At 40.2% G+C, this 27185-nt stretch overlaps 1 protein-coding gene across 6 annotated transcripts in view; it reads left to right on the plus strand.

The window, feature by feature from the left end:
* Positions 1 to 27185, plus strand: part of LOC134536044 (synaptotagmin-14) — a 252140-nt gene that overhangs the window by 169538 nt on the left and 55417 nt on the right. For 5 of the 6 annotated variants that reach the window (XM_063375563.1, XM_063375564.1, XM_063375565.1 and 2 more), the window contains one exon: positions 20902 to 21066. In XM_063375563.1, coding sequence (XP_063231633.1) covers positions 20902 to 21066 — 165 coding nt within the window. Of the gene's footprint in view, positions 1 to 19946; positions 20036 to 20901; positions 21067 to 27185 lie in introns of those variants that run through there. The other variant, XM_063375566.1, reaches the window with a different exon arrangement.

Below are 27185 nucleotides of genomic sequence, written 5' to 3' on the forward strand. Positions count from 1 at the left end.
AATCGCGTTGTTTTTTCTGAAGCTCTGCGCACCGCGTGTGTGCCCGGGTAGACGGGGCCCTTATGCTTATGGCACACTGTGGCGCGCCTCGCCTCACTACCCTGGAAGAATCCCGGGCGAGCACTTGGCAGGTAAGTGACCCGTGATGCGCCCACTAGTCCTCGTCTCTCCGCGCGGTTCTATCCGCCGCGGGATTCTCCATCCGCCGCGGGATTCTCCATCCGCCGGGGGATTCTCCATCCGCCGCGGGATTCTCCATCCGCCGCGGGATTCTCCATCCGCCGCGGGATTCTCCATCCGCCGCGGGATTCTCCATCCGCCGCGGGATTCTCCATCCGCCGCGGGATTCTCCATCCGCCGCGGGATTCTCCATCCGCCGCGGGATTCTCCATCCGCCGCGGGATTCTCCATCCGCCGCGGGATTCTCCATCCGCCGCGGGATTCTCCATCCGCCGCGGGATTCTCCATCCGCCGCGGGATTCTCCATCCGCCGCGGGATTCTCCATCCGCCGCGGGATTCTTTATCCACCGCGGGATTCTCCATCCGCCGCGGGATTCTCCATCCGCCGCGGGATTCTCCATCCGCCGCGGGATTCTCCATCCGCCGGGGAATTCTCCATCCGCCGCGGGATTCTCCATCCGCCGCGGGATTCTCCATCCGCCGCGGGATTCTCCATCCGCCGCGGGATTCTCCATCCACCGCGGGATTCTTTATCCACCACGGGATTGTTCCGGTCCCGAAAATCTTGGGAGAAGGCGGAGAGGAATTTCTATTTAAAAAAAAAAAAATACTTTACGCTGATCTGTTAAGTAAATCGGTACACAGGTGGTGGGATTCCCACATATTTCTCTTTCCCTCGTTGATTGGGTGTACCCACATCTGCTTTTGTATTTTTTCCTCATCTACCTATTCCAGTTAGCAAAATTAATATATATATATGTATATATATATATATATATCTCTTCCTCAGAGCTGCTTATGACGTTGAAATTAAAATATTACTAATCTAACCTGAAAACCACTGACATAATTAGTCACATGATACATCCTGTGCTCTAGGTCACATTTGAAGGAATTGAGCGCGTGGAATGAGAAAACGGAGTCTGTAGTGTGCGACAAATCCCCCCCCCCCCCCCCCACACACACAAAGCTGAACTACCGGAAATTTCCACAGGGCGCTGCGGCGCGCTATAGTGTGCGATCAGCTTTAAATTGGGTTTATATTGCAACCCTGGTAACAAGGGAGAGAGAGAGAGAGGGGGGGGGGGGGGGGGAGAGAGGGAGAGGCAGAAAGTCAACAAGAACGCGAGAACTGCTCTAATGATTGTTATACCACGAGCAGAAAAGGCGATAGAATGAAAACGTTCCATATTTGAACATAGACTCTTTTACTCGGCTATACACAAAGCCACGAAGGTTCAGCCCAGTGCAGTTTAATGTTTGAGAAGAGTTGTTGAAGAAAGAATTGTGAAACTTTTTTTTTTTGCTTGTTTACACTGCATGTCACAGAGAAACCTCAAAACTGACAGAGGATAATATACAAACACACAGAATACAAAGCATAATTCAGCCCGTGTCAAAAGCTAAATGCATATGTACATAACAGAGAATTTCGTGGGAGTAATTTGCTAGAAAAATATCACAGTACAGACGATCACAGTGATGTGACAACAACGAAACAGTTGCAACAAGACGATTGGACGCTTTTTTTTTCTTTTCAGATTGGACGCTTTTTATCCGATTGGACTTTTTCTTTTCGATTCGATTCCTTACATATTCAGGTTCAGAAGTTATCAAATTTTATACCTAACAGCTTTTTATTTAAGTAATTTGCTCGAAATTCAGACACTGTTCAGATTCTGTTTTTTTCCAGCACTCCCGTCTGTGGCCTTTCTTCTTTTCTGGCGCCCCTTAGTTTCCTGCACATTCCAAACATTCCGAGTGCTTTGCGGAGCGATGGGCGGAATCTACAGGTGCGAACCGAGTTCGTGGTATTTTCAGCCAAGGCGAATTCTCCCGCAGTTCCGTCGCGTCACGCTACTGACCGGCTCTGGCGTTTGGATTGTTTCAGGAACAAACAACCCGAGAACCTTATCCTACACGATAACCTTATCCAACACGATAACCTTATCTAACACGATGACCTTATCCAACACGAGGACCTTATCCAACACGAGGACCTTATCCAACACGATGACCTTATCCAACATTATAACCTTATCCGACACGAGAACCTTATCCAACACGATAACATTATCCAACACGATAACCTTATCCAACATGATAAACTTATCCAACACGAGAACCTTATCCAACACGAGAACCTTATCCACGCGCGTTGTCGGACTGAAACTTCTTGAACCCCCGTTGGGCAAGTCTAGGCAGTGACTTGCCGGAGCGTAACGGATAGTGCAACGGAAGTAAGGCACTCGATATACTCCTCGGTTAAGCGTTATTGAAGCGAAGTCATTGGTCGTTTACACTGCTGGCACACTGCGGCACACTGCTGTCACATTCGGAACACTGCTGTCACACTCGGCACACTGCTGGCACACTCGAGACACTGCTGGCACACTCGACACACTGCTGGCACACTCGGCACACTGCGGCACATGCGTATCCTGCCGACCGCAACCCCTCGTGGACACTGCCCGTTGAAAACACGACGACACGCACTCAGACGTAGAGGTGGGTCGCAGAGTATCAACCTGATACTTTGTCACTGATACGCGCCTGTATCAGGAACGGCAAACGAGTACACTATTCAAGTATCAAGTACTTTAGTATCAGTTTAGAATTCGCCTTAAACAACACCACGGCCAATGTGCGCAGAACCCGATTGCAGATGACGGTCACTTGGGCGGAGCTTGTAAAAAGGGGAGAGAGCGGCACGACGAAAAAGGGATAAAGAAGGGAAAGAATGTAGGGGAGGAAACGCAGGGGAAGGCGTTGAAGGAGAGGCGCAGAGCGAAATTGTTACTAGTCGTTTTGTTTATTGTCCTACTTCAAAGTACGCTCAGTGCGCAGGGCGTGCTTCTTGCGAAGACTGAAGACTCTAGTTAGTATGCTAATAGCGATACAAGACCAAGGACACTGGTTCTAGATTCATCATCCTTAGGTGATAGATATGTGGATCCACGATCTAGGGAGCAAAGCTAAAACACCGTCTCGTTCAATAATAAAACTAATGAAATTTTAATATTAAAAAGTACATTAATAAAAGATATAATATTTATATTTGTGCACTTAACAACTATGAAAATGCAAATAAATTCTCAGTTGACCCTAATAACAGATGTAATCAACATATGGACTTTCTTTTTTTGAAAACAATTAGTACCTAACTAGTGTTTTCATACATTAAAAATTTACGATTTTATCAAAAATAAAAAATAAAAAAACAGATAAGTACATTAGTGAGCATACTATATCAATAGACATTTGAGTTACATCAGGCAGATAGCAGTGCCAATATCGATAAAAAAAACACTTTGCAAGTTCAGTCACTATTTAACAAATAGTATTGCATTATAACTCAGTTTTTGTTTACACAAATTACACTTAGCAAACTCATTATTTTCCGTGAAAAAATTCCACACAAATAAAGTCTTTTTCCTGCACTTATCCATTCCTTATTTCACTATAAAGATACTAAATACAGAGCATGACAGCCCGCAACAATGTACGTGGTAATAGACGGCCAGGACGAACTGCAGTGAATGTTGAACTGTTTGATACTGGCTGTATTTAGGCGGGCATGAGCGTAACAGAGGTAGAGAATTACCGGGCGTGATAAATAATGTATCAGAGACACCGATACCTTTTTACGCTGGTGACGGCACGGAGGATGTGTAACCTGTAACGAGAATGCTGATACCTTGTTGCTTCCTGGGACCGCTACTGCTCTATCTGATACAGAAGTATCAGATACTTGTAACTAGTACATTACTGTATCAGTATCAGGTAGGAACAGATACCGAAAATTGCTGTAACAACCCACCTCTACTCAGACGTCTCTCAAGTACACATTTCGTAGACGTTAAGGTATTATGATGTGTGAAGGAAGGTTCGCTTCTAACGCACGTAGTGGCTGTGTACTTTTTTTTTTGTCACTTTAAAGTGTCGATGGTTCAGCTTTGCGATTTTAATTTTTTTTTTCAAAGTCATATCGAATGAATTCAACTAGCTTGGTTTAAAACTATCATTCAGGAATATTAATATTATATTCGTATTTTTGTTCAGGATTTGAGTCGTGCGAATTTTTGTACGGTAACATTTCTTAAGAAAAGTTTATAGTTTGATGTCATACACACATTTTTTTTCCCCTCTGTGAGTTTTTTTTCTTATAGGCCCATTACCACAAGATAACTGTGAAATAAATGATTTATTATTGTTGAAATACTGTTGTGAGCCACAGGGTAACCTGTGTAGACAGGCGCGTGCAGAACTTGGGTTTTCCCAATATAATCAGTAATTGGCATGCAGTGACGTTGTTTTAGTCTCTTTATGCCTCACCTTCGTCATACTGCAACTCTCAAAACATTGCGGAAACGGCCTACTTGGGCACACGTACGGTGTGCAGAGCTTCGGAGAAAAAAAAACCGTGCGATTTGAAAACTGCTCAAGCTATCAGAGTGGTGTCTGTTTACGAAAATAATTTAAGAATACCTACACCGAAGTTGGATGAGTCATTCATTCTGTTTCCGGATTTCTTTTTGACGTGACAACGTCTAATAAATCTATGAACGCCGGCTGCACGCACGTAAAAGTGTCCCGTTGCGCACATTGTCCCGTTGCGCTCATTGTACGCTTGCGCCCCATCTATCTCTCTTCCACTCGATTGGCCTATGTGTCCTGGTGATTCACATAATTGATGATAGATATTTGATTACAGTTTATTTATATGAAAACTTGTTCATAATTATATTTAAACTTTATAGCTAAACGCCAGTTTTTAAAATTAATTACAAGTCATCTACACGTGAACTGATTCATATTTTATTCATAAAAGTATGCAATCATTTCATCAATGTTTTATTATGACGTCACGTTAAACTATCGTCCGTAAACCAACTTTACAGACAACCAATTTTTTAAACTGTATTTTTAGAAAGAGTGGAAATGGTTAAAACACTTTTTTTAAGAACTTTTTTAGGCATGAAACGATCGATACAGTTTACGTCTCGAGAGACTTAGAGTACACCTTTATCTTCATTTCTCCGTCATAAATATTACCGATCAGTGGTGTAGCCAGGATTTGTGTATGGGGGGTTGTTAAGAAGCATAGCCTCCCCGTATTAAAGCGGTCCTCCCCCGGGAAAATTTGGATTTCAAGGTGTAAAATAGTGCTATTTTAGCAGTTTTCGGTACTTAAATTTAAATATTGTAATGGTAAAAATTTTATTTATTTTAATATGAAATTTGTTTGAGTGATGAATAAGAAATTAATTATTATCTTTAAAATATTTGTACAATGGGAGTGCATGACTTGATGTAAGTTTTTGGACATATGCCATTGCTAAGAACTTTTTCTGTTGAAGAAAAACTGTCGCACCTGTGTTTCCGTACCATGTGCGTCTCTGCCTGAGGACGGGAGCAGATAGCAGTTCCCGAAACGTCGCTTGTTTCTGTTTTGGTAAAACTATTGTGTTCGTTTGTCTTTTCGTTTTGTCGTGTTTTTGCCTCGCTTCAACTGTTGTGCTGAATTATTTTGGGTTCAATATTTTTGTGTTGTCATCATTTGTGTTTTTTTTTTTTTTTTTTTCGTTCTCTTAGTACAATTTTCTTTTTTTTTTCTTTTCTTTGTTTGTTGACCATATTCCTGTTACGGAATATTTTGTGGTGTTCATATCCTTGTTGACAACAGCAATTGTTTTCTTAATTTTGTGTGTTTTTTGTCTTTTTTGGGTATTTTTATTTATTTTTTTTTTATTTTTTTTTTTCAACAGAAAATGTTCTTAGCAATGGCGTATGTCCAAAAACTTACATCAAGTCAAGAAATTAATTAAATATTTGGTGCTAAGGGGGGGGGTTGTACCCCTAACCCCCCCCCCCCCCGGCTAGACCTTGTTACCGATCAAATATTTCTCGACGAGAAGACTAAGCACCAGTCCACAGCCTTGTGCTTTAAGCACCAGCGAGGGTCGCACTTATCATCCAGCCTCCTAAAGCAAATACGCCACTTAATAAGCACGAATTACAATTACCGTTGTTAAACACAGTCCCTTCCATAAAAACACAGTCTTTGAAAACCGCTTTCATAATGCAAAAAAAAAAAAACCTTCACTTAGCCCAATGTTATGGGTATCCTAGAAAAAGGGCGCATGCCTTCTGCTGATGGGGTTGTAGTCTTATTAAAATAAATTTTTTAAGTGTGTTTTGCCTACTTAACCACATAAATTCCCCGTCTTCAATAAGAAATTCACATTATTTTTTTTAAAGCCCCTAGTTGGAAGTAACACACGTTTCAGTATTACTTGCCAACAGAAACAGAGTCCAAGAGTTTATTCTATGAGCCGTGGGAGGATGAGGGCTTCTGGTTGTAGACGTTTGTTTTCATGATTATTATGTTTTGGAAATTTTTCCAACGAGATATACTTTCACAGGAACAAACAATTAAATTTTATCCACTTCTTTATTTTTATTCAAACATAATCAAATAAAACACACATCTGGTGTTTATTTACAACGTAATGACTCACTTAACTTTTGAGAGTTGGGTAGAACCTATGCTACTCTCTAATAACCGATAGGAACAATCAGTAGCTATTAATCCGCAGAAACAAATTATTGTACGACGTTTATCAACCTATTGTATTTTATGTAAATATATGTTGGTAATGCGTATAAGGAAATTTTTCCTGAAACTTATGTGGTTATATTTTTCCAGAAAGTTTTCCAACTCATATCTCTAGTTAGGGTATTTTTAATAATATATCATTTTTTCTTAGCTAGATTATTTTAATAATAAAAAAACAAAAGGGGTTAATTTGCAGATTTAATATTGTTACGAACAACACTACTGCAGCCCTTGCAATCCCCCTAATCTCTCACCGACTCTCCCTCCCATATTTTCCTTTTCCATCGTCGTTTTTTTTTCTACTAAGGCACGGTATAAATAGATTTCGCTCACCCTATTACGTTATACGAGAGTGAGTTATGATATTTTTGGCTGGGGAAGGAGAAATTACGTTTTAAATATCGAAACTAAACTATTTGTATGTTAGCTATGATCTTATGACAGTTTAGAAATAAGAGACGGTGATCCGAGGACGAGAACGAAAGTGAAAGCCGTTCGTGATATAAGTAATGCCAAGACACGCGAACTCTAATTCAGTGTGGCCAATCCACTGCCGTGCAGGTAATCGTCGAGCGACCTCGTGGGCGGTTCCAGGGTTGCTAGCTCTTGCAGCGCAGCGGAGAGTCTGGTAATTGATGAGGATCGCTTCTGGATGTCTGTATCGGCTGCAAAATATATCATCATACGATCCGGCTTGAACTCTTTTATTTGCTGGGGAATTTTTGTTGTCACTATTAGAATTATTCTTGCAAAGGGGAAAATTGTGTTTTTAAACATTCTTTTTAAAAACACACAATTGCTGGTTCACACCGTAAATCATAGAAAAACCTCAAGGACGGACAGATGAATGCTAGAAAAACCGAGCCAAAATCAGTCGATGTCCAAATATAAATGCTTTGGCAGCACAGAGAATTCCGCGGAATGAGTTACTACTGTCTTGTCCCATTGTGTTCGACTATGCTGTGATACGTTTTTATAATTCCTTGCACGGAATTATCTGTGCTGTCTGTGCATTTAACCTTTGGAGTCGGCTGATTTTGACTAGTTTTCTTTGTGTTTGTGTATATTCATCTCTTTGGCGTTTCTTGAGGTTTTAGCCCAGACAAAATAGACGAAAAAAGATGCTGAGTTTGCATTGATTCCCAACAAGCTGGATTTATGCACATGTCTTGAATACGTCATTACGAATGATGTGTCAAAAGTCCCCATCGATCCCGCTTGTACGTTTTTTATTATTCGAGGTCAAAGGTCACCAATATCTGTTTTTCACGTATATCTCTGAAACGATAAGAGCTAAAATAAAAATGGATCAGACAAAGTTTGTAGATCGTGAAATTCTCTACAAAAAAGGTATCAATATTTGTTTTTCCTGAGCCAGTTTTGCCACTGCCATTGAAGATGACTGAAACAAGTCCGGATCTTTGGGCACACCGATCAAAAATAGCTTACAATTTAGGTTCAGTTTGTTAATTATTCTTTTTTTATTTATTTGGATGGAGGCTGTGATTTTACTGATATGTTGCTTAGTGGTTCGTACAAGGTGGCACAGAAAAACGGTAACTTTTGGCAAACAAATAAAAATATAATACATGCAGCAACACAAAATTTTGGTAGTAATAAAACCACCCGAACGTGCCATTTAAGGAACAACAATCTACATTATCAGTTTCTGAAAATTACGTCCTGCAGATGGCGTCCTTGTCTGAGTATAAATTCGTGTAATATGTTGTTCAGGATCTCCATTGATTGCTGCAACACATTCAGCTGGGATGCCAAGAATATTCGTCTTCAATTATTCTTTGTTTCAATTCATCAGGTGTCCTTGGCGGAGTCAGTGTAGACCCGACTCTTCAGGCAGCCACGCAAGGAAAAATATCGCAAACCGATAAATCCGGTGATCTTGGGAGCCGAGGAACGTCACAGAATCTTGAGGTGACACGTATACGAAACATTCCTTGCGCAGCTGCAGTTGTTTGCCTTGCAGTGTGTGATGTCGCACCATCCTGCCAAAAGTTACCGTTTTTTCTGTGTCACCTTGTACTTAAGCTTCTATCGCAAAAAAAAAAAAATCATGTGAAAACGTGGTGGTGGAGTTAAAGGTGCGTGAATGAGCTTCTTAATAATGAGAAGACTATACAAAGACAAATTGGCACACTGTATTAATTAATGTAATATATTATTGTAATATGTAAGTGTAGGTAAATTAATATTGGAATTATTTTAAGGTAGTCTGCGGGGCAGGAGTGTGTGTTCGCCTCGTCAGCTCGGAGTTCAACCCCTCCTCCCCCCCACACACAATCCCCTTCGTTCCAGAGTTTACTCTGGTGATGCCAGACGTGAGAGTCGAAGATCCATCACCAGTACGCCATTACGAAAAATATGGGCGTTACAATTATTGGTGTCAGAAGCTCGGAACCCTACAACCTTTAAGTACCTACTTCATTCAAAATTTGGTCACCCCTGCGCTAGAACTTCTCCCGAGTACCTGCGTTCCGGGGGGAAAGGGCTTCTTTTGTTTTGTGATTCCTCCTCCTCTCCCTTCGCTCCTTTTCTCCCGATGCCCTAGAGCCCCTCTCGACTCTCCTATCCCCCCCCCCCCTTTCCCCGCCGATTAATAACTGCGACGTATGACATCGACCCGTCCGCCGTAGGGAAAGGAAAAAGTGCAGTAATAATAAGAAGTGTTTCGCCTCTTGTGCCTCACTTTTTGTGCGTTGTCCCCGCAGCCTTCTCTTTCACATTCCCCGCTTCTGTCTTTTATTTTTCCAGTATTGTTTGAGTCGCAGGAAAGAACTAAGTGCGACCAGCCAGTTGCGGTCCTTTGTTCCCGGCTTTCTGACGAACAGCGGTGACGAGGCGGGGGTGGCTAGGCGCTCGCCCCTCGCCCCTCGCCACTCACCCGAGGATTCGAATCCCGGTGGAAGTTAATTCTAGTTTGTATTAATGTAATTGAGGTTAGGTTATACTTCTTTAGGCGTTTTATGGAAAAAAAATTATGAGAATGAATTTTTACCTTGCGCGCGCAGCATGAAAAAAATATTTGATAAGATAAAAAAAAAATTCTACATACAGATGAGAATTATGTGTGCGCTTTTAAATAATATATTTTAGTTATTGATATCGAATACTGATCCATTTAATTAGAAATAGTATTAAATTTAAATAGAAAATTTGTGTTTATAAACCTTTTTGTTCATATTTTCAAGTGTATTTATATAAGTGAGGATAGGTTCCAGTAATTTTAATTTATTATTAATTGCAATGTTCAAGTTTAATTTATTTGAATTATGAGTTATTACATTGTTTAATAAATATTCAAATTAATAAATTGGAGCAAACATTGAGCAATTTATAATTTTTTTAATAATTTAAAATGTACCTAGATTGTTTTACTAAATTAATTTTTGTACGTGTTAATAATATTGATTATTGATTTTTTTTTTTATTTTTTTTTATAGCCTTCTGAAACTTGAAGAAGCGTCGAGTATGCGACATGTTCCACGATACGTAAATGTCGCGTGCGATGTCGGCTGATGTCCCCTGCGAGACGTAGTATTCGTGTCGGGCGACAAGGTTGCACGACAAGTGTTTCCTGGTGAAAAAAAAAAAACGGGGCTTCAGTTTTAGCTTTGAATATATATACTGTATAGAAGTCGCCAGCCCAGGTTAAAATTTCTAATACGGTTTTGAGGTAGTTGGTTAATTCACCGCCGCAATCGCCACCATCTCTAGGGCATCGACTTGTGGTGGTCCCTAGCGGACAAGTGTCCAACTCTTCAAACACCCCTTCCCCCTCCCGGTGAACGACCTTGAGCTGCAGTGAATGATGGATGAGGGGTGCGGGGAATGACAGCGGGCGACAGCGCTGCGCTCTAACGTGTAAATAACAACTAAGACGATACAGGGCTTTACGACAGCGCACTGCAGCGGTGAAGTTCCCAAGCTGCTCATCATATGCTTCTGAAAAACGTAGAGTAAATCCTATCCACTCGCGACTTCTATACAGTATATATATTCAAAGGTTTTAGTTAGGGTATAGTAAAAGGTGGGGAGGGGGGGTGGGTGGTCGGAATCTGTAAATATTACGACCCCTGGAAGGGCCGTTTGAAGAGCGGACCACACAGCTCCTGTGACGTTGATCGCCTTCGGTTGTTAAAGCGGTCAGCGACGGCGCCGGTTTTACTGTAGGGCCGCGACGTCTTGGCGTGTCGTTTTGCGGGGAAGCGGGGAAGAGTAAATGAGAGGGGAAGCAGCTGCGCGCGCACATCAGCCGCTATGCGGTTCATAGCAAAAACATCAGGCGCCACGCTCTCAGTCTGAAGTGAACAATGGAGCTCGACGCAGGACATTCAAGATACAATAAAGCAGCGGTTCCCAAACAGTGGGTCGCGGAAGGTTTACACGTGGGTCGCGACTCGATCCAAATACTATCATAAACCATCAGAAAAGATAAGAAAAATCGAAATAAATCGAATTGTGTGCAAAAAACATATCAATTGTTAAATAAATAACTGTTTTGCTACAAAGTGCTTACATCTTGTCAACCATTTACAAATCATAACAAAAATTGTTTATCAATAATCAATCGGTATACTAAAAAAGCATATATATATATATATATATATGCAAATACGATGGTAAATTTTATATACATAAGGAAGGGATACGATACAAATAAGGTTTTTTAATCCACCATGGACCGATAGACCGTGGAGGTATTCCTATAAGGAATGGTGGGTCGCCAGCTGAAAAAGTTTGGGAATTACTGCAATAAAGTAATACATTGTGGGGAAAGGGGAATTATAAGTAGTGTAATTCAGTGTTGTGATGAAGAAGCTGCCACCAAATGTTTGCTAGTACATCTTGCAAAAGCAACCGAAAGAGCTGCGCGATACACAGGTATAAGCCAAAGATCAGTTTCGCGCATCCGAAAACACAACAGAGAGACGCCAAATAAAAAACAAACAACACCAGGCAAAAAAAAAGTATTTATAACTTTAAATAATAATACATACATTATAGGTTTTCCAACGCATTCCCCATGATTTCACCCGCGGTTTGTTTGTTTTGCACTTGGCAATCTTCCAGACTTTCTGCACAGCTTGTTAGAATATTTGTTAGCTACAAGTGTAGCCGATATTGCTACACATTATATTACATATTATATTACATTATATTACATTACATACATTATACATACATATACATTATATGTATTGCATTATATATTTTATGATATATATGATTTTAGGATATATATTAATGTATATTAAATATATTGTTTATTTACAATTTATATGTATATATTTACATATATATCACTTCTTTATTTGACCGTGAAACAGCCTCTCATGTTTAATTATTCATTTCAGGCCAAAAAAATCTAGGTAACGTTTGTTGTCAGTAGATGACTTTGATAGAAGAGTGATCAGAGACACTATCCACGAATTTTATGCAGTAAAAAAGTGGTTCCCACAACAAGGAAACTACTATGGGTCAATGTTTTATAAAATACCCGAGGATGGTTTGTTAGAAATATGGTTTTCGGCCCCCTCGAAATGACTAAAATGGTTCTTTCAGAGTGCTGTTATGGAAAAAATACCAACCCGAGTGCATAAAAGTGGTAAGGTTCTTGACGTGCGTAAAAGTGTCATGTCGATCGTCTTCACGTTCCAGCCAAACCAAATGGAAAAGAAAGCATCAGCGAGGGAGTTACCTGCAAGTATTAATTAATTGTGTTTCCTACAGCAACCCACAATTACAAATTTAGTTCTTAACTTTAAAGTATTGTATAGCTATGTTTAACTAAGCTACCCAGTCGAGCAAATAGTGCACTACCTTTAAATAATAAATTACCGTGAAGCATTATCACATCTTTGTATCATTAAGATCTGCGCTGTGTTGCACCGTACGTGAGATTGTTCTCCACCAATGTTTTCGGAACGGCATGAAGACTTCCAGGCTGTTGTTATCTGCGGAGCAGACAAGGAGGGACGTGTCGATTACAAGGTCGCTGAGCTCTAGGGAGTCGACCCGCCAAGACGTCGCGGCCCTACAGTATTGGGCACTTAACTTCCCCGTCCGGCGTGTAGCGAGCACGGTGATCTATCTGCGCCCGCGACAGACGTCGAGTTGAATGAACGAGCACCTGTCGTGCGGCTGAGACACGCGGGTGGATTCGGGTGTTATACTGGTCAAAGGATTATACTATACTATACTTTACTGGCTTCGCTGCGGCAGGCCACGGGCAGAGCACTCTCGCCCTACGCATCGTACACGCTCCTCCTTGTTGGGCACACTACTGCCGCGCCTCGAACGAAGATAAAGAAAACAACTAAACATAATTTCGAAGATAAACTTATGAAGAAAAAAAAAGAATTCGTTAAAGAACCAAGGAAAACCGGAAAGAAATATAAACCAAAGTAGTCATCTTGGGGTCAAGCATTTTTCTAATGGCCTTCATATTCGCGTGTTTTTTTCAAAACCAACAACGCCGTGTCAGTACGTCAAAGATATGTATCAACAAAGTTCTGGATTAAGATCCGAAAGTGATTTGAGGCATCACCATTGCAGTAGCCGTTGCCAGGAGGCGGAGAAAGCACCATTAGCAATGGGACGGCCTGTTTCCATGGCGATTATCGGCAAAATGTGGTTGAAAAATCACTGAAAGAAATTAAACTAAAAAAAAATCTCGTGGAGATTGCAAAGGGGCTCTCCCCTCCCCCTCATTTTCCAACCCCCCCCCCCCCCCCCCCCAAAAGTGGCGAAACTACTTTTCAAATTTTACGGCTCTAAGCCTCGCTGTCTACGCGCTACGTGAACATGCGTGTTTTTAATTTGAAGTATTTATGCGTGTTTTTAATTTAAAGTATTTATGCGTGTTTTTATTTTATTTTAAAGTATTTATGTTATCGTGCAAGACTGATTGAAGAGCCAGGGAAAAGTTTTTTTTCTTCTCTTTTTTTTACGTGGAAAACTCTGGAACATTTGAAGAGGGAAACTGTGGTAACCCAGTACAAATATTTCCCCTTTGCACGAATTAATACTGTAGTTTCCTCGGTGGCTGTGGCGTTGACTCGTGACGCCCTTGTGGCAAGGATTGTGGCAAGGATTGTGGCAGTGTGGTGTGATATTTCAGTTAGAGCCTTGCGATGTCATAATACCTTCCTAAATTGTTATAACCATAACAAATTATAATTTAGTACTTTTTTTTTCTTCAAATCTAGTACTTTTTTCTCGCCTAAGTTGGTACGAAATATTTTTTTTCCTTGTGGACACCCTGTACGCAAGGGAGTGGGAGGAGGGACGGAGGGGCGGAGGGATATCCCCCCCCCCCAACACAAATAAATCGTAATAAATCTAAAGTAATCCTAAAAAAAAATCGTTCGCACTAACAAATGAAAAACCCCTAAATTAAATTATGCGTATGCCTCTGGGCATTACTCAAATTTAAATAAATTCTAAGATTCATTGGCCTTCGATCAGTCCCGTTCACATCCGAATTTTTCCGCTCGCTCGTGCAACTTTCGCGGTCGGAATCGTTGTATAGGAGTTTCGACTGGTTACTATGCGAATCATATGCTGAACTTAAAAATTGACATAGATGGTTATATTTTATATTTTTTCCTTAAGAATCGTGGGAAGCACCTATCAGAGCTCAGCACAATATATTTTTGGCGCGAAATATTTTCTTGGGGAAAGGAGGTTATGTTTATAGTTCAACGCGGGTAGGAAATACAGAATTATTAGAATCACGTTTAAAAAAAAGATAGTTTAGAAGAAAATTGTAAGACATGTTAAATAAAAGTTCTTATTCTCTGATGTAAGCTTTATTTTGTTTCATGACTTATGAAATTGATTATTGTTATATGTTTGTTATTATACTTTTCTATAAAAATAAAAAAAATATTATTTAAAAATTAAAAATATAAAATTTAAATTTATAGAAAATTATTTTAAAAATATAACTGTAAAGCTATTTTATGATGACTTGGAATAGATGACACCAGCATGTCATGAAATAGTTTTTTATATTAAAATTTAATATTGTTTGGATAATAATTGTTGTATTGTACGAATTCGAAATTACAAGCAGAAATGTTGCATTGGTAGCCATTTGTTTGGTATTTCAGGTAGGTACGTACATAACAACATGGATCAAAATGTTTCTTTGAACAACTTATTAATCGGCATGCGATTCCTAACCGTAATGCATTTCAAAATGCAGAAGATAGCCACAAATACAAAAATTCGATTTAAATAACATGGCTTCATTCTTGCCCGATTTCATTGGCTGGAATTTACACGACCACTAAGTGAGTCATAAACTGGATATTCGTGTGAACATCGACATACAGGTTAAATGGGAAATTCTTAGTTTTTTCAATCGTAAACCCGTCTAACTCCACTCTGAAAGGAAGGTTACTGTGGTCGAATGGTCAGGTGATTCGCCTCCCTCCGACGTGATCAGGGTTTGATTCCTGGCGGGATCAAATACGGGGTTTCTGCTAGAGGGGAGATGTGGCGGACGTTTCCAGGGGCAGGTGGGTTTTATTGGAGTGCTCCCGTTTGCCCTCACATTCATTCCTCCAGTAGCCTACTACTTTTTCATCTCACCGCTGTTTGTGGGTTTTAATTACCCCGATATTGACGAGACGTTATAACGACTTCATTTATTCATTTTTAAATTTTATAAACTTTTTTCAGTGTTATTAAACATTAATGGAATCTGAAAAATCTTTAAATTTTATGTTAAATAAGGTATATAAATATTGTAAACTTCTTATAAATTTAACCTTTCTCTAAACAAACAGAACAGAAAAAAGTTCGTAAGTCAACATGTAAATTTTTTATTTTCATCTGCACGACTACACTTTAAAGCTGACTGACGGAAAACATGGAACACTGCGTCCCCTTATCTACTACGAGCATCGTTCACTCCGGAAACCTGTTACGCGAATGGGGTTTACGTTACGATAAGCGTGTGCCCATCTTAAAACGTACGAAACAAGATTTTTTTTTTGTAGGAGCGAATATCTTTGATAGAAGCGAGTGAGATGCATTTAAATATGTTTATAATAAGAATATGACAAATTCTTTTTTTTTTTTTCAATGTCTCCTGGTTTGTGTTACATAAAAGTTGTTTCTTCATCTACATTCGTGCGTTTTCATTTCTTCGTACACACTGAATACTCACAAGACCATGGCGGTTTATCTTTAAGTTAATATGTGAAAGACATAAAATACTTAACGTAACATTATACTTAAAAAAAAATAGTAACTAGGTTTTTGCTGTCAGCTGCTTTTAATTGTCCTTCTTTTGTATACTACGCATTTGTTTAACCAGGGACGTAATCAGTAGGTAGATCCGTAAAAAGTCTAGCTACCTTTAAGTACAGGCTGAAAAAACATATTTGTAACAACTGCTTATTATGACCACTTCGCCGCTACCTTACTGCTTGAATCTGTGTGTGAATGTGCGAGTGACTGGTTTTAATGTAGTAGCACCTATTTATTTTTCTGGTTTTGATACTATTTGCTGTATGTTTAATTACTTTCCTTTTTATGTATGTCTATGCTTAATTTTTAATTACTTTACATTAGTTATGGTTGAATCTTTTGTAGTAGTTGATATTTGAACATTAAGTTAAAATTTTGACTTGTTCTCTTAGTATTTAGTCAACATCTGCTTATATCGTGCTTAATTTTTAATATTCCACTATTTGATGTAATTGCAGAAAAGTGGTTAAGTGTAAGAAAAGGCGTACCGCCTTAACTTCGCCACCAATAAAGACGATAAATAAATAAATAAATAAATAAATAAATAAAGTATGGTGGGTTAGGTGGTAGGAAAAGTTTATGCCTTACTGGTTTATAGATATAGTATGCTGCAGTACCCGACCTCTGCCTCCAGGATTAAAAGAAAAAGCGAAGACTGAATAAGAGCTTCAAATGTTTGCAGAGAGCTTATTTTAGAAGGATTATTGCAATCCTTAGTGGGCTCCAATAATGTATTCCCTCTCACATCTAGCCCAACATGCCTCATACACAAAAGCTGCAGGTATTGTGTTTACAAGTAGTCGATATTTAATACAATGTTGCACACGTGTTTATGCAAGCATGGTTTTTTTTATACATTTGTGTTTAATGCATTTATTTACATTAATGTACATATTTATGACTTTTTTGAACGAATATATCGTATATGTAATTGATTTAAGAACAAAGTAACAAAAAAAAATTGAATAAAAACCAAAATGTTTAGTGTTCTTTTCTCAAACCAAGCCATTACTTAAATTTATATGAGTAAACGTTTGAGTTCTAAAAATGTACTAGACATTCCCTGAGATTTAAGTGTGGCAATTAATTTTCTTTTAATTCAAACTATAAAAAAACATCTGCACTTCAAAATAATGATGTAATGATTAATCTGCCACTCCCCTCCTTCACAAAATGCTGGCTGCGGTCCCAAGGTGAACCCATGTTTCTCACGTTACCGGCCCGTGCTGGTTTTGCACTCGGGGAATTTTCGTTTTCAGAGGGTGGCGAAACTAGCGCGACCGCACAGTTATGACTGTTTCCAGCGATGTCCCATTGTCCCGGCGACCTGCGTATTAATGAACTTTCCCTAACAAGTTTGTAGCCATGACTCCCCTACTCCGAAGCAGACCCGATTAATAATTTCCTCCGCAGCAGAAAAAAAAAAGAGGGCTCGGTTTACTTTTTGTTAAAGAGTTTCAATTTCGCTGCCGATGCGAGAGAGTCCCGAGAAGTTTGTGCCACGCGAAAATATCAAGTCCGCGAAACTACCAAAGCAGCATGAAATCGTGTTCTACGTTTGGAGTGAAATTTCTGTCCGTAATGAACTCTCTGACTGGGGAGATAATGGAGCGAACGTAAAGCTGTTGTTAGTTCGAAGATCAATTACAGTATAATTAAAATGTGCAAGTCAGAATTAAATAAGCGAGAGTGAATACAGACTAAAATATTGGTAATTTCATGTTAGGTATATACTTCGTAGAAGGATTACCTACTGAAATCGTTACCATACTTACGTAAAACTTTCAATTTTTTAATTGTGGTCCGTAGAGCAAAGATTACTTTCAAACTGATATAAAAATATTGTTATGGAAAATCTGTCTAGTTCGTTAATGGGCAAATTCGAATCAAGGGGTTAGAAATGCAGTTTTTTTTTAACTGAAAAATTCAATTCCCTTGATAGAAAAGGAATATTGCATCAATTTTAAAATTATTACAGCTTATAAGAAATGTACGAAAAAACGTTTGTACGAAAGGTAATTTGGAAGATACTGTTGGATGTTTTTAAAATAAAACGTTCGTGATATTTTGACTACGTGGAATACGTGGAAATGTCTGGTCGATCCTTTTGGAATATTCAAACATACATAGTTTCCACAATGTTCTACAATTTTCCAAAGAAAAAGGAACTTCAAAATGTATCTGCGCCAGTAGGATGAGCTGAAAGGAAATTTTTGTTTTTGTTTATAAAATATACCCAATAATAATTGAACCCTCCCATGACCAAATGTTTTGCCACTCCAGTAGAGAGCTAAAAGCCTATTCTTGAAACTGCTATAGCGAGTATAGGAATCAACATTGTCGGGTTAGCGAAAAGTCTCTTTGGAAGTGTGGCAACGTTGCTTTTATTGTTGACGTCTCTGGTGGAAGGACAGAGACAGTGAGGGAAGCAGTGTTTCTCATGAAAGTGTGTTATATTAGCCATTCTATTCTTCTATGTAATTCCTTTTACTGTTTACGACACGATTAACAAATTTCTCTAATGTTCATCTCTGTCTCTTGTTGATAGACGTGGAAGTAATCTGTATAAATGCATAAGTAATAATAAAAAAATGAGTTGTATAGCTAAGCCGGAGACACGGAAAATCCCATTATCGTTTATGAAACAAAATTGTTTTATCGCAGGGAAAAATGTAACCTGTTATGCAAATGTCAACTTTTATTTCTTGTGGAAAGTACTACGAAAACATAAATATTTACGAAAATGTTTACAGATTCATGTGTTCAAGTATTTAAAAACGCTCTTTTTTTTATAACTAAGACACATTTTTTAGTCTGTAGTTATGCTTATTTGTCTCCAACTCGTATCAATTTTTTGTGTATACTACGGTGAAAATAAATGTTGTATAGTGTTTGTTGGTTCAAACAATCGTTGATGTATGTGTTCAATGATTTTTAATTAATTTTTCACTATTGTGTATACAGTTTACTATATAGAAAATTTGGAAGTATGAATTATAAAATTTTCTATATAAACTGTATACATAATAGTGAAAAATTAACTAAAGATAACTCATACACGTTTCCGTTCATTCGAACTTCCGTTTCCCATTCGCGAAATTACTCCTACCCAAATGCCGTGTACCGTAAGCTAAGCTGTTTACCAAACAAAACAAAATTGGTTGTCTGTAAAGTCGGTTTACGGACGATAGTTTAACGTGACAACGTCATAACAAAACATTGATGAAATGATTGCATACTTTTTATGAATAAAATTGAATCATTTTTATTGAATTATCACTATTTTGTATGGATACAAAGAAGTAGTGAAATAAAATCTACAATTTGATTGATAAATTTACTTTTATTTGGACTCATTAATTCAAATTTGTTTATTACTTTAACGATGAGATTATTTTAACTATAACTTCTATACATGTTTGCTATTTAACTTCTTCCAATCTGTGTTATTCTGTTAAGGATAGGACGATGATAGGAAAAGTAGGAAACGAATGGGGAGTGTTTCTAGTTTAATGTGCCTCGGAAAAGTCAAATCGATGGTTGTTCCAATCGAGTGGAAGAGAGATAGATGCGGCGCAAGCGTACAATGAGCGTAACGGGACACAGCGTAACGGGACAATGTGCGCAACGGGACACTTTTTCGTGCGTGCAGCCGGCGTTCATCGATTTATTATACGTCACGTCAAAAATGAAAACGGCGTGCGAGTCTGCGAGAGAGAGCGTTGAACGCGGGCTCACAGCAGCAGGCAGCATGCGGCTGACGACGCCGTGCGTCGATACCTCGGCGATAGTAGCTATCGGAACGGCTGGATATCGCAGGCCGGAAAAGAATAAGGAAGGGTGGGGAGGGGAATCTCGGGCAGTAGTGTTCTTGCCATGAAGTCGCGATGGCCGAGGTTTGTTGGGACCGGTTCCAGCGACAGGCGACTACGCTGAACTGCCCATGGATGACTCCAGTAAGGTGCATTTTGACGTGTTTGTAACATCTGAACTCTCGGTATAAAGGCATTCGGTTGGAGTAAATCTCTTGCATATAACGGAAACCGTGCGACCATGGTGCTGCCATCTGCGGCAGATGGCGCCAACAAAATTTCACAAACACAAAGGGAAACATTGTAGCATGAACTGTTTTAAAGCATTTTTAACAAGCTGGGCAGTAATTTTTAATCAAATACCTTTTGCGAAAATCAGGTCCAAAGCTAAGGTTCAATAATATATTTTTTAAATCTTTTACGGTTTTTTCGGAGCCGTTTCATTGTATTGTTTAATATGTCGCTAGTCAGCGTAGCTGCTCCAACAGCGAATTTTAGTGGCGGTTGCGGTAACTACGTGTGATTCGCGTCCAGAATTTTATTTGAAAAAAAAAAAAAGAATTGCGTATATTTTTCACGCTCGGCATTATTTTAAAGAATTCTACATTAAATATCGCGAAAGAGTTTCTTATTATAAGTGTAGGTATTTGCATCATGAGAACACCTGAATTTGCTTGTTTCTACGTTATGACGTTATGACGTTTCTAAGTTGTGTGATTCTGCTTTGCGTGTTTCTAAGTTACGTGTTTCTAAGTTATGTCAGTTCTAAGTCATGTGTTTCTAAGTTGTGATAGTTCTAAATTGTGACTTTCTACGTTATGACGTTTCTAAGTTGTGTGGTTCTGCGTTGCGTGTTTCTAAGTTACGTGTTTCTAAGTTACGTGTTTCTAAGTTATGACAGTTCTAAGTTGTGTGTTTCTAAGTTGTGATAGTTATAAGTTGTGACTTTCTAAGTTATGTGGTGTTCCCGATGTATGTGTGACTGACGCTCGGCTGTGACTGATGCGCAGTTCCGGTGGAGGCGACGGCCTTCCTCGGCGCCGTCGCGGCCTTCGTGGTTTTGCTGCTGGTGTTCTCGCTCTACCTGAACAAGAAGTGGTGCTTCTACGGCTTCGGCGGCTTCCCCTGCTGCGATGAGTCGTTCGGCGCCGGCAGCTCCCGCTCCAAGGACCTCGGTGAGTTGCGTGCATTCGTCATCTGCGTGCGGAGTGACACTTTGACTGGAGGAGGTGACACTTTGACTGGAGGAGGGGACACTTTGACTGGAGGAGGGGACACTTGGACTGGAGGAGGGGACACTTTGACTGGAGGAGGGGACACTTTGACTGGAGGAGGGGACACTTTGACTAGAGGAGGGGACACTTTGACTGGAGGAGGGGATACTTTGACTGGAGGAGGGGACACTTTGACTGGAGGAGGGGACACTTTGACTGGAGGAGGGGACACTTTGACTGGAGGAGGGGACACTTGGACTGGAGGAGGGGACACTTGGACTGGAGGAGGGGACACTTGGACTGGAGGAGGGGACACTTGGACTGGAGGAGGGGACACTTTGACTGGAGGAGGGGACACTTTGACTGGAGGAGGGGACACTTTGACTGGAGGAGGGGACACTTTGACTGGAGGAGGGGACACTTGGACTGGAGGTGAAAGACTGACTGGAGGGGAAAGACTGACTGGATGAGGGGAGAGACTAACTGGAGGAGGTTACACTTTGACTGGAGGAGGGGACTGACTGGAGGAGGGGACACTTTGACTGGAGGAGGGGACACTTTGACTAGAGGAGGGGACACTTTGACTGGAAGAGAAGGAGGAGGGGACACTTTGACTGGAGAAGGGGACACTTTTGACTGGAGGGGACACTTTTGACTGGAGGGGACACTCTGACTGGAGGGGAAAGACTGACTGGAGGGGAAAGACTGACTGGATGAGGGGAGAGACTAACTGGAGGAGGTGACACTTTGACTGGAGGAGGGGACTGACTGGAGAAGGGGACACTTACTGGAGGAGGGGACTGACTGGAGGAGGGGACACTCGAGTTGGGTTTATTGGGGAAATGGACAGGAAATATTGGATTATTGGGGAAATTAAGGGGTAATTGGGAATAGATTGTATTATTGGGGAATAGTTTGGATTATTGGGGAATAGATTGTATTATTGGGTGAAATAAATGTGGTAAGGGGGACTGGCGAGTTGAAAGCATTCATGGTAAAATACTTTAGTCTAGACCAAGTATGAACAATAGCTAATACAGAGTGAAAATAGCGTGGTACATTTTCTGGAGGCTGTCTGAACTATTGAGCAAAGGAATTTCTCTATGAGGGGGTTGTCTTCAATATATTTAATTATTCAAATATTATGATATAGCCTGCAGTACTCTATTTAATCATATGGCTTGACAGGGCAAAGGTCCTAGCAATAAACACGTTTTGAATGTCAGTTTTAGAGCTCTAGTGCAGCTGTCAAATCACCTGTCATCGCCCCGGTGAAGTAACGAGCTATATATTTTCTCCCGGCAGTTTTATTCCAGACCTAATCTTTTTGAAGGTTTTTTTTTAACACGGAAACAACTTCATATACATTTGTAATTTTTGGTAATTTTTATATTTTCTTTTTTAATCGTCATAACAAGAAAATACTATATTTTTTATTCTACTGTATATTCAGTAATGGTTATATTAAAAATTGCTAAGAAATATTCTAGACTATGCAGATCACTAGTGTGCCATGCACAGTGGTAAGGATACCCTTGGATTAGAGCCTCTAACAGTGACAGTAACACGTAAAACAGAATAGATTGAGATGTAATCATTTATGCGCTGACGTGTTAAAAGTTAGGAAAAATAATCTACATATACCAAGATTGATGGCAGGGATTATGCAAACACTACTATTATTTTTTTTTTTTACAGCGTTGAGCGCTTTCACTCTCCCGTCTCTTTTGGGATTCGCCTTTTACCAAAACTGCTGCAGGATATTGACGATCGACTGACGAACCCCCTCCCCCCCTTCTTCACCCAATTCGTCCACCCCCTACGAACTACATCTTATTGATTGATGTTTGCTGCGCCGCAAAGTCCTATTTATTGCTTCCGCCCGGCTCTGCGGGGACGTTTGTGTTGTCTCTCTCCTCCGCCGGCGGTATCCTCTCTTCCTCTCTCCCTCTCTTCCTCTCTCCCTCTCTTCCTCTCTCCCTCTCTTCCTCCCTCCCTTTCTTCCTCTCTCCCTCTCTCCTTCTCTCCCTCTCTCCCTCCGTCCTTTCGCTTTCCCTTCCGGTCGAGTCGTCATTGTTCTGAGCGCGCCGCCCGTCACACACCCAATTTCAGACACAAACCTTTTAAGAAAATGCTTTTTTTTTTTGGGGGGGGGGGGGGGAGGAACAACTCGGGAGTGCACGCTGTTTCAAGAAATGGGGGGTTATTATTGTTTTTCCTGGAAGCAACGGCGAATATGGCAACTCGATACGACACACTCTTCGATTCTGCTGTAATTACATCTCGGAGATACTTCGTCGTTGTCGTCTCTCCAGAAAAAAAAAAAAGTGAGCGAGTATGTATTACAGAATTCGCCAGAGATGAGTAACATCTAACCTCGTTGACGAGTATATTCGTGTGTTCTCATGTTGCAGTAATAAAAAAATAAAAAAACTCGGACATTAAATTTAACGTAGAAATCGTTTTTAAAATAATCACGAGCGTAATAAATATACGCCAATTGTGTTTTCAACAACAGTTTAGAACGCGATTCTCACTTAGTTTCCGCACCCGTCGCTAGAATTCGTTGCCTGAGCAGCTACGTAGACTGTCGAGTCATTGCATTCGCAGAGCGAAATTTTAAACTTAAAATTTAAACGGCTCCTATAAAAAACGAAAAAAGACTTGAAAACATAACTGAATCCCGGATTTGGTCCTGATTTTCGACATGGAATTTTTATTAAAAAAAAAAAAAAAACTGCCCGTGTTGTTAAAATTCAGTAAATCGTTAATACTGTTACGAACGCGAGCATGGCCGCGGCGCGCGCAGGTTCGGAGCCGGCTGGCGGCCCCGCACGGCCGCTGACGTCACGTGGCCGCCGCAACGTGAGACGTGCCGCGCGCGCCTGGCGGATTGCAAGGGTCGTCGCTTAATAGTTGTCAGTGTACGAAGTTCCCTGGATAATTTGTAGCCAGCGTTCTTCGTAAATTTAAGGTGAAAAATTTTGACAGTGTAATGATGTACTGAAATAATATTAATTATAATTGCGAGGAATTTACAAGGCGTTTGTGTTTTTTTTTTTGTTTTTTTTTCCCCCAGTTTTAAATTAGCGGGGTAGCAATGGAGGTCCGAACCCGCGTTATGTGGAAATTTTAATGAACGAGTTTGGGTTCGAATCCCCATGGAAGCAGATATGATTTTTTTTTTCTATTGTGCGTAAAATTGTTATGTGGAAGGGTAGATGAGAGAGACGATAAGCGTCAGGAATGCAGCTCCGTGGCTCGATGGTAGCCTATATTCCGCGAGGCGAGTGGGTTCTTTCTCGATACCGCTCGGCGGTACGAAGCTGGGAAGTGCGCTGGTTTTTTTTTTCGAAAGGTTGTCGCCCTGCTTCTTTTTCCGTGGTCCCTCCCCCTCCCCTGCTTCTCTAACACCCAGAACGAAACCACGCCTCGCCCGCATCCAATTCCGCCAGTACGTCGCGTCGGTAATGGGGTATGGCATTGCACAGCTCGCTATCCCCACTCCCCACTAGCCTCTACCCCATATCACCCCTCTCCGCTCTTCTGTTCACCCGTGGCTGAAAGGCGAACGTGTAGCGGGAGGTTGTATGTATTCCGGGCACGTATGCCCCTAATCTCCCGCGACTGTGATCTCTCTGGAGAGATAACCTTTTTTTCTTCTTCTCTCCTTTCGTTCTCCTTGTGCGTTAGCCGGTTGCCTTCCGCCATTCTTCTTTTCTTTTCGCGTTCGACTTCTCGAGGCAGCAACGCGGGTGCTTGATTAAAAACGGCACTTTTCTGTTATCTTTATTATTATTATTTTCAAAATTAATATGCGTCAGATCCCGACTTCCGAAATATTTGTTTCGACTCTCTCTCTCTCTCTCTCTCTCTCTCTCTCTCTCTCTCTATATATATATATATATATATATATATATATATATATAGAATAGTAAGATTATTATTGTTGATTCATGTTCAAAGTAAGTGAACTCAAGAACCGTAAACTTACTGAAAAATACCTTCAGATTTATGAAGATCACGCGATAATTTGTAACCTGCGTTCTACGTATATCTCAGGTGAAAATGTCTTAACAGTGTGCGGTCTCTCTCCCCTCCCTTCTTTACAATGTTGTAAATGACAGTAAATTTACGGGTTTTTCAACGAAGAGTTTGTCGTAATATCAGATAACTGAATATTAGTAGAAACTACACTGGGTTTACTCATCCAAATTACGTGTTTTGTTGTAAGAACACACGCGGAAGAAAAGTGTTTTTTTTTTGTACTCAAAATTTTTTTGAATGTTTCGTTAGAATAGTAGTCTAAAGATTACTATAATTATTGTTTCATGTTCAGACAGTGAACTTAACACCCGTAAACCTACGAAGATAACCGCTTCACGATTGTAATATATTTCAATCACTTCAAAACTTTTCCACTAGCACAACGTACGCGGGCAGCATTTTCTGAACCTATTTCTGTAGTTGGTATTTCTCGAAATCCTACAGCTTGGGAAGGGGATCTGTACGTTTCTATAAATGGAGTGAGACTTTCCCTTTTTTTTTCCGATGCGGCCATTGTGAAATGTGCCTCGCAACTGACGGAACTGAACGACCACCTGGGCGAGCTGTCAGCTGCCCGGAGGGAGCTTAGGCCCCTGGGCTGATGCCCACAACACCGGAGGTTTAACCTGACAGAACTGCGCAAAAGGATAAAAAAATTTTCACCATCACCTTCAATTTACGAAGAACGCTGGTTTAAATATATATATATATATATATATATATATATATATATATATATATATATATCCAGGAATCTTCGCAAATTTACGGCTAACGTCGTGAATTTACGCGGACACTCGATTTCACTCACTTTGAACATGAGTCCGAAAGAATATTCTTGGTGTACTAACAAAACATTCAAAATCTTTGTCGAGTCTACGGCAAGCAAAAATCTTCTTCTTTTGTCCATGTGTGTGTGTTCACCTTTGTTTAGGACGAAACATACAACTCGGAAGTCGACATAACGGCGTAGTTTCTACGGAGATTTAGTTATTTGAAATTACGAAGCACAATTCGTTTAGTTGAGTTAAGTTCATCGATGCAAAGCCCTTAAATTTATTGTGATCTCTAACAGTTAATCGTTTACACATGACGTCATACGTGCAAAACTTGACACAAACTGAGCACTTATGTGTGTGTGTTTGTGTGTGTGTGTTTTTTTTTTGGGGGGGGGGGGGGGAGGAGGAGGTGGCGGCAACTCCTGCGTTTCATTGACTCCCGATCAAGTTCCGAACATATCCGAAGTTCGCAGCTCGCTCGTGTAACTTTCATGGTCGGAATAAAAAAAGTTGTCCCCCCCCCCCCCCCCCCCCCGAGATTTTAAACATGTTAACGATTTTTTTTTTTTAATTTGACGGAGTACACAGTCTTCACTCGAGGCAAAGGAAAGCATATCTCCATTTGATTGACCTGCAAAGTTTTTTTCTTATTCTTAAATTGCATGCGGCTCTTAAGAGGGCGATAAAGGGCTTCATTTAGAGCTGTTTTAGTGGTCAATGCGATGGCAAGTAGAGGTCAAACCAGTTAATGCAGATGAATGAGATTTTTACACATCATTGAGGAAAGGTATAATGACTGATCCCAGTTGTCAGAATGCGGTTAATGTTGTTATTAATAAGCAAAATTAATTAGTAAAAAGGTTTATATTAGCGCAAATTTGACAACTTGCAGAAAATAAAGTAATCGGAATAACAAAAAAGTAAAAACTGATCGATTTACATGTAACATTCTTTTATAGTATATGATTTTTGGAAATAATTATCTTCATACAATTGCGAATTACTTGCACACGTGTAAGTCACTGCACATTCATGTTTGAGCCGAAAATTTGCCACTTCACTGCTTGGAGATAGGACACTTTTATTCCATCCCTTCAGCAAGACCTGAGCGCTGTAGATAATCCTCGCCATTAGAGTGATCGGGTTCCTGCTGTTATCTGTCGCCTTGTTGACGAATGTGTGGAAGGGGTGTAGAGGAAGGTCTGGTTTTCGATAACACATGTCTTGTCGGGTTACTCTGCATTTCTCTTGTCA

This window comes from Bacillus rossius, chromosome 10, assembly GCF_032445375.1.
Source record: "Bacillus rossius redtenbacheri isolate Brsri chromosome 10, Brsri_v3, whole genome shotgun sequence".
Classification (NCBI taxonomy): Eukaryota; Metazoa; Arthropoda; class Insecta; order Phasmatodea; family Bacillidae; genus Bacillus; species Bacillus rossius.